The sequence below is a fragment of the Lolium perenne genome, chromosome 4 (genome assembly GCF_019359855.2).
Source record: "Lolium perenne isolate Kyuss_39 chromosome 4, Kyuss_2.0, whole genome shotgun sequence".
Lineage (NCBI taxonomy): Eukaryota > Viridiplantae > Streptophyta > Magnoliopsida > Poales > Poaceae > Lolium > Lolium perenne.
The window spans coordinates 308,114,677-308,122,401 of NC_067247.2; the positions used below are offsets into that span (position 1 = coordinate 308,114,677).

The 7,725-nt window shown below is 42.1% G+C and overlaps 1 protein-coding gene across 1 annotated transcript; it reads left to right on the forward strand.

Annotated features, from left to right (window-relative positions):
* The first annotated feature begins 1,186 nt into the window (after positions 1-1,186).
* Positions 1,187-6,902, forward strand: LOC127296057 (prohibitin-1, mitochondrial). Its single transcript, XM_051326086.2, has 5 exons — positions 1,187-1,450; positions 1,541-1,657; positions 3,799-3,969; positions 4,067-4,279; positions 6,446-6,902. Exons 1-5 carry the CDS (start codon positions 1,295-1,297, stop codon positions 6,638-6,640), a joined length of 852 nt encoding a protein of 283 aa, XP_051182046.1. The 5' UTR covers positions 1,187-1,294; the 3' UTR covers positions 6,641-6,902.
* The last annotated feature ends 823 nt before the right edge of the window (positions 6,903-7,725 follow it).

Sequence of the window (7,725 nt, forward strand, 5' to 3'; positions counted from 1 at the left end):
AGTCACGCCTTTCTCCTACTGGTCGATTAAACCTTGGTTTCGTACTGAGGAAAAACTTGCTGCTGTGCTCATCACACCTTCCTCTTGGGGTTCCCCAACAGCGTGTCTGCGTACGACGAGCACACGCCATCATGGCGCAACAGCTGGAATCAAGACGTGAAAGGTCTGCATGCGTTGAGGAAGAAGAGACCTTGGACCAGGACGTTGGAGGCCGCACGCGCGAGGCGGCCAACAACTCCAGAAGGGGCGGCGACATAGTGGGAGGGGGTATCACAGAATCGATCGAAGTTGTGTGAGTCGTCGGTCCCAATCAGGTTCTATGGCTCTATCGGGAATCAGGATGGAAGGTTCATGTGGAAGTTACCCTTCTGGTACTCTCAAAACAATTAATTGTATATTGGTGCTACATTAGGACGGTTCCACCACATAGTTTTGGAGTACCACAGTATGTAAAAGTTCTCATAATCTAATAATCGTTGCTCGCACGATAATTCGTAGCTATGTTCATGAATAAATTTGCATATATGTGTCTAATCCTACCCGTGTGAATTTCACCACCAAGAACGACCACACATTTGTTAGACTCGAGAGTAATTGAGGTTTCGAAGGACACCGGACTAAAACATTAGGAAGTTCAAAGAACCCGTGCATACTGAGGAAAAATAGTCTCACCGAGAGATGTTCCCCATCCGAATCGCCGGTTTAAATAAGGAGTAATAAGAAATAAAAGAGACATGATGCAAAGTAGAGAAGAAAAGCAGCACTAACTTTGGGATCTTGCTCAATGTAAAAGAAAACTTTGGAATCATGCTCAATGTAAAGAAAATAAGATTGTTACATACTTTGTGGCATTCCGTACGCAAGGCTTATTTTTGTAAACATTTTGGTGGGAAATTTAGCCAATTCATAATTTGCATTTTCCAAATAAATAAATAAATAAACTATTTCTTCTTTGACAATAGATTGTGGTTGCACGAAAGTGTGGAGAAGCAACAAACGCAGGTTGATGAGTCACACAAGAGAAACGTGCCTACCGTAGGGAGTGGGACCCAGGAGTCAGTGCGCTATAGACGATGGCATTTCGTTTCGTTTTCTTGCAGCGGAGGAAAGAAACGCGCCGTCCGTCCGTCCGAAATCTGACGGCGCAGATCGTCCCTCCCGACCCACTTAATCCACCATCCCCTGCCAGCCTCCCTCTTCCTCCGCCGCCTCCCCCTTTCTCCCCCAAATCGCTCAGAAAACAAACCCTAGCTAAACCCCGGCCATCCCCGGCGACCGCGCGCGCTTCTCCGAGATGAACAAAATCAAGGCGCCGGCGGGGGCGGGCGCCATGGTCAAGCTGGCGCTGGCGGGCGGCGCGCTCTGGTTCGGCGCCACCAACACGCTCTACAACGTCGAGGGAGGCCACCGGGCAATCGTCTTCAACCGCTTCGAGGGGATCAAGGACAAGGTGAATAGTCCTCCTCCTCGGACCTCCCCGATCTCTCTCATGGTTGCTCCGCTCCGCCCGATTCGCTCACCTCCGTTCCCTTGTCTGCAGGTCTACCCCGAGGGGACTCACCTCATCATCCCACTCATCGAGAGGCCCATCATCTACGACGTACGCGCGCGACCCAACCTCGTCGAGAGCACTTCCGGGAGCAGGGATCTCCAGATGGTAACCCCAGATCCCCTTCGCTCGTCTCTGCTAATTCGCTCCTTGATGCTACTAGTTAAGGGTTGTACATGCTTCGCATGATGAGACAAATATGTGATCCTTTTCTAAGCAAGTTGAATACATAAGTGCTTTCTCCTAACGCATGCCTAGACAGTATGATAATCACACGGAATTCTTGTGAACATAAATACTGATTTGTTTTATCAAAAAAATAAATACTAAATTGTAAGCATCATGCTTTTTACTATGATGAGTGAGAGTCGCTACGCTCAGTAATGAAAAATAAGTGCACGGATCATCATTCTATTAAAACGGAGTTGCTGAAAATCAGGCGCCTTAGATTTATTAAATCTCAGTCACCTAGTCAGCCATTAGATTAAGTGCATCAAGATTAGTGTAATTTTATTGTTTTGTGTCAGGAACTCCTTTACTCCAAAGGCCTTGCAAGCTGATTTTTTAGCAGGCCGCTGGCTACTGCTTTATCGCGGGCATTAACTTTGTTATGGGATGCATTTTCCGTGTCTTTGTAGATGTGCTGTTTAGCATTTTTTTCCCCTTCTGTGCTTGCTGTTCTTTGCAAAAGAAAAAAAATAGCGGCACATGTATTGTAGCCTAGAAAATTATCACAAGCCATTGGACTAAGTCATGATTCGTGTTAATTTAGAGAGTTACACGTTGGTTGTAATTGACATTTTCCGAATTGCATCTAGATCGCAACTGAGATTTTCCTAATCGTATGTGGGTCGCAACTGAGATTTTCTCAGCATGCCGATAGTAATCGAGATTTTTCCCAGTTGCATGTGTTCGCAACGTAGATACATTCCAGTTGCATGTGGGTTGCAAGTCGCGACTGGAGCCGCAATTAAGATTTCCCCAGTTGCATGTGGGTCGCAACTGAGACTTTTCCAGTTTATGTGGGTCGCAAGTCACAACCGAGATATTCCCGAGTTACACGTGGGTCGCAACTGAGAGTTTCCCAGTTGCATGTCGGTCATAACTGAGACTTGCATGTGGGTCGCAACTGAGACTTTTCCAGTTGCATGTGGATCGTAAGTCATGCCTGGTGATTTTTCTCAGTTGCATGTGTGTCGTAATTGATATTTTTTCTATTGCATGTTGGTCGCAGTTGGGATTTTTCTTGTTGCATGTAGGTTGTAATTGAGATTTTCATGTGGGTGTAACTGAGAATTTTCCAGTTTCACGTGGGCTGCAACTGAAATTTTTCTAGTTTCGCCTGCGTTGCAATTAAGATTTTCCAGTTATATTTTATATAGGTTGCACCTCATCTTTTTTTCACTTTTTTTCTAGCAAAAGGCATGAATATAGAGCTTTGTTGTTTTTTCTCCTATACACTTTATATAAAGGTGACAAGAAAAATCATGAAAGCCACACATTTTGTGACTGCATCCAAAGCCTGGTAGTGCTTTGTCTGTAGGCCCGTTGTATGTAAGAAACCTAGGCAATTTATCTCTTCAGCTTACCGTCTGGTGACTTAGATTTAGTAAGTTTCAGTCGCCTGATCTGTAGCTACGCCCCTATTAAAAAGAAGAAACATCAATGCCTTACCCCTTCGTATCCAAAATAAAATAGTACTCCATCCGATCTAAAATACGTGTCTAAAAATACATGTATATGTAAACATGTCTTATATTATAGATTCACTTATTTTTGAACAAATATATTGGATCAGAGTTATTTGTACACATTTGCAGGTTCGTAAGAGAACCATACAATCGCCTCCATGTAATTATACATTTTTTAACTTTTTTTTATTAGTTGCCCTTTCTCATCCAATCAATTATCCGCGCTCATGTACCTAGGCTGCATGCCTTTTTTGTCTTCGTGTTTCCTGGTCGCTAGTTTCAAAACAAATGTTGACTGCTGGGTTGCTACTGTAGTACTGCATCTGGTCTCGCTCACGTGATGTAGAGAAACTTCTGGCTTGATCGTTACATGTTGCCATCACCATTTACGGCACTGAACAAGTTAAATCTTGCTCAACATGTGAATTTTTTGTGCTCATGTGTGTGTACAACTGTAGATGCAGGTTTCTTGTTTTGCATTTCTGCTTAGAAGCAACATTTGCAGAGCAAATCCTTTCATCATAATATCTGATTTATACTGCTTGATAACTTGGACAGGTGAGGATTGGTCTTCGTGTGCTCACGCGACCCATGCCAGAGAAACTACCAACTATGTACAGGACCCTGGGGGAGAACTACAATGAGAGAGTTTTGCCTTCAATCATTCATGAAACACTCAAAGCTGTGGTTGCACAATACAATGCCAGTCAGCTTATCACGCAGAGAGAGGTACTGTTTCATCACGAATGTTGTGTTTACATTTATTTTCATGCTAGTTGGTCCTTCTGAGAACAAATGAATAACTTGCCGTTTTGTGTAATGGCAGGCTGTGAGCAGGGAGATCAGGAAGATTCTGACAGAGAGGGCCAAGAATTTCAACATTGCTCTGGATGATGTGTCCATTACCAGCCTCAGCTTTGGCAAGGAGTTCACTCATGCCATTGAAGCCAAACAGGTTGCTGCTCAGGAAGCTGAGCGTGCCAAGTTCATTGTTGAGAAGGCTGAGCAAGACAAGAGAAGTGCAATTATCAGGGCACAGGTAAGCAAAATATTAACTAGATAGGCGATTTTCATATGGCTCCATCTACTTGCCCTGTTTGCAGTTCAGTGATATTTACTAGGCATATTGCCCGTGATTGTTGTGTCTTTATAGCTTCATGTCTTTCATTACACTAGTGGGGAAAACTTGAGCCTAACATTTGTTGAGTTTATGATGGCTGGTTTTCTTGTGAACGCCTATTTCTATGTTGGGAAAAGCTAGTTAGAGGGGCCGCACGCCCCCTGTTCCATGCGGCGGCACGCTAGAGTGCATGCACAGCGTTTCTGTGCAGCTTTGAAATGCTCTTGACAGAAACACTCGTGCAGTGCATACAATAGTGCTATAGTACAAATGCTCACTGTTTGCTGCGATGTTCGCTGTAGTAGGTGTATGTGGTACAAACAATGTTTACCTTTTTCTATTGCTTATATTTTTTTGCCTCCGTGGTTTTTTACTTTGAGCGGCGTGCTCTACTGCTCTCTCATGACCGCTTCTAAAATCGCAGATTTGTTACATGCATGACTATATTGTTCACCTTCTGAAACGTTGACAGTGGTTTCTAAGCAATTTTGTAGAAAACAAAAGTTATAAACAACACGAAAGGCTATCTGAAAAACCTGTACACCGCTGGCCCAAATTAATTGACGCATCCCACCAGGAAAAGTAACCGTTTAAAGAGCATTGTAGTAGTTTCTGAAGAATTTTCTATGTGCTTTCTAAAGAATCTGGTAGCTAGATTTTTGAACCTGGTAAGTGCTCAGGGCAACAGCTGAATTCGAATAGCATAGTAGCTGACTTCGAAAGAATATGATAGCTACTCCGGAACAACGTGGGAGCTGAATCAGAGAGCCTAGTTGTTGCCTTCAAAAGAATCCAGTAGCTAGGTAGTCGGAACCTGGAAAGTTTTCAGAACAATGTGGGAGCTAAATCAGAGTCTAGTTGTTGCCTTCAAAAGAATTTGGTTGCTACTCGCTCTGAACCTGGTAAGTGTTCAGAACAATCTGGCCGGTGAATCACGGAGCCTAAGAACTGCCTCCGAAACAATCTGGCAGCTAGATAGTTAGAATCTAGTAAATGTTCAGAAAAATCTAGCAGCTAAATCTGAGTTGGGAAGCCCAGTAGCTACCTTCAAAATAATTTGGTAGCTAGTGGAGCTTCAAAACAATAAGTCTAGTGGCGGTCCTAAAAAAAAATTGGTAGCTAGTGAGAACATGGTACATATTTTCAAATAATTTGATACTTTAGATATTATTGCTAAGCAAGATGGTAGTTATTTTTTTTAAACCGGAGGGTTATCAATAAACCTGATGAGTTTGTAAAAATAAAACGATAGTTATTTTTATACATTAGGTGCATACAAGAATCTGGAGCTAACTAGTGTAGCTAGTTGCTTTTTGTTGCTGGAGCTAGCTGTAGGTGTCGGGTGCAAAAGCTACTAGTACTACTGCATGTACTCGAGCGGTGTTACGTGAACTAATTACGTTCTACGGAGGAGCGCGTTGGCCATTTCATTACGCGCGCTGCTTAGGCCGTTTAAACCCGTTAATGGGCCGTCGCACAGGAATCTGCCGGTGCGGCGCCGCTACGTAGCAACATCCTTCTATGTTTACCGATTCATACTTTCAGTGGTATGTTCATATCACTAAACATAGTTTCAGACTTGACCCATTTGGTATGTTTGTAGTTTCAGACTTTCAGTGGTATGTTGTTTATAACTATGAACATAGTTCAGACTATCTATTCGCCATGTCCATAGTTTCAGACGTTCATTTGTATGTTTACTAGAGGCATACTGCTAATGTTGTTTATGTCTCCATAGTTTCATACATTGCACTGCTTTTTTTTTTTTAGTTTGAGAACACTTTAGCCTAACACTGGTGGTTTTACATGTTCCATTTGTTTAGTTTAAGAGCAACTGAGCCATGCAGTGGTAGTTTTATTATATGTTTCATTTGGTTGGTTTACATGATCCAAACACTGGTAGTTCTCTATACATTTCGTATGTTAAGTTTGAGATCACCTGATTAAAACACTGGTAGTTTTTACATGTTTCATTTGTTAGGTTAAGAGCACCTGAGCCAAAGACTGGTGGTTGTTATACAATTCTTTTGTGGAGTTGTAGATCACCTTGTCCAAACACTGATGTTTCTTTCTACATCTCAACAGGGTGAGGCTAAGAGTGCAGAGCTGATAGGCCAGGCGATCGCCAACAACCCTGCTTTCGTCGCTCTCAGGCAGATTGAAGCCGCCAGGGAGATTGCGCATACCATCTCAAGCTCCAGCAACAAGGTGTTCCTGGACTCGAGCGACCTGCTACTTGGGCTCCAGCAGCTCAACATTGCGGGCAAGGGCAAGAAATGAGATTTATCTCCTGTCATTCATGTCATGGTTGCCGTCGGTCGGTTTTCTCCGTGTAAGAAGAGTACTTTCGAGAGGAACGAACACTTTAGTTTCTGTTAATGGCTCTATCTGGGGTCTAGGATTTGCGACGCTCAAAACTAGAAAGATGCCCTTGCTGCTGCAAATTGCTTTGTTGAATTTGCAATTGAACTTGTCAGCTACTTACTGCTTTTGCTGTATGAACCGATGGGAGAATGTTTAATATGAATGGTCGCTTAGCTCATCTATCTGGTGTGAATGTTTTGCTGTCAGTTCTGGAAGATTTTCTGTTTCTTTGGTGCTTATGCATGCTGGTCTTGGTGTGCATGTCCTGTTTCTGGGATGAATTTCATTGCTTCCACGTTTCACTTGTTCTATTTGTGTTTATATGGCATGTTGCCTTCTGAAAGCTTTCTAACCTAGAACTGGGATGCCCAACACTATAGATCTGTCTCTTGCATAGCTGAAAGAAGTGGTTTTACCAGTTCTCTACACTTTGCTACTACCTCCATGAATAAGCATACACCTATCTTTATCCTAGAAAGTCAAATTAGTTTTGACTAATTTTACAGCAAAATGTGTAGCAACATTTATGCCACGAAATTAATTTCACTAGATTTGTCGTGAAATGTAGACAGAGTTTTGATGCATTTGGGCAGCAGTGATCTCAATAATGCAAATTATATTTCTAATTTTTTTTAGAAATTCTGAAAAAATCATGATGCAGCCAGTAATGTATCTCAATGGGCAAATTTTCAGTTGGAAACAATGAGTAGTTTAGATCTCCAATGTTATTTGTTTTCCAGAAACTACAACGTTATTTTTTTATGAAAACAAACAGCAGGTAATTGACCTAATGCATCTATACATAAAAAGGAGTTATGTATGTTTCTAAAAAGGAATCTTTCAATTTATCTTATATTTTGGCTGTTTCTTGAGTGTGGATTTTGTAGGACGAGCTACATGTTAGCTCATGTTTTCTTTGAAAAAATCAAAAATAACATTTTAAAGTTTCTAAAAAGATGTGAAAAAATCTAATGTAGACAATGTTGAGTTCTATCCGATGT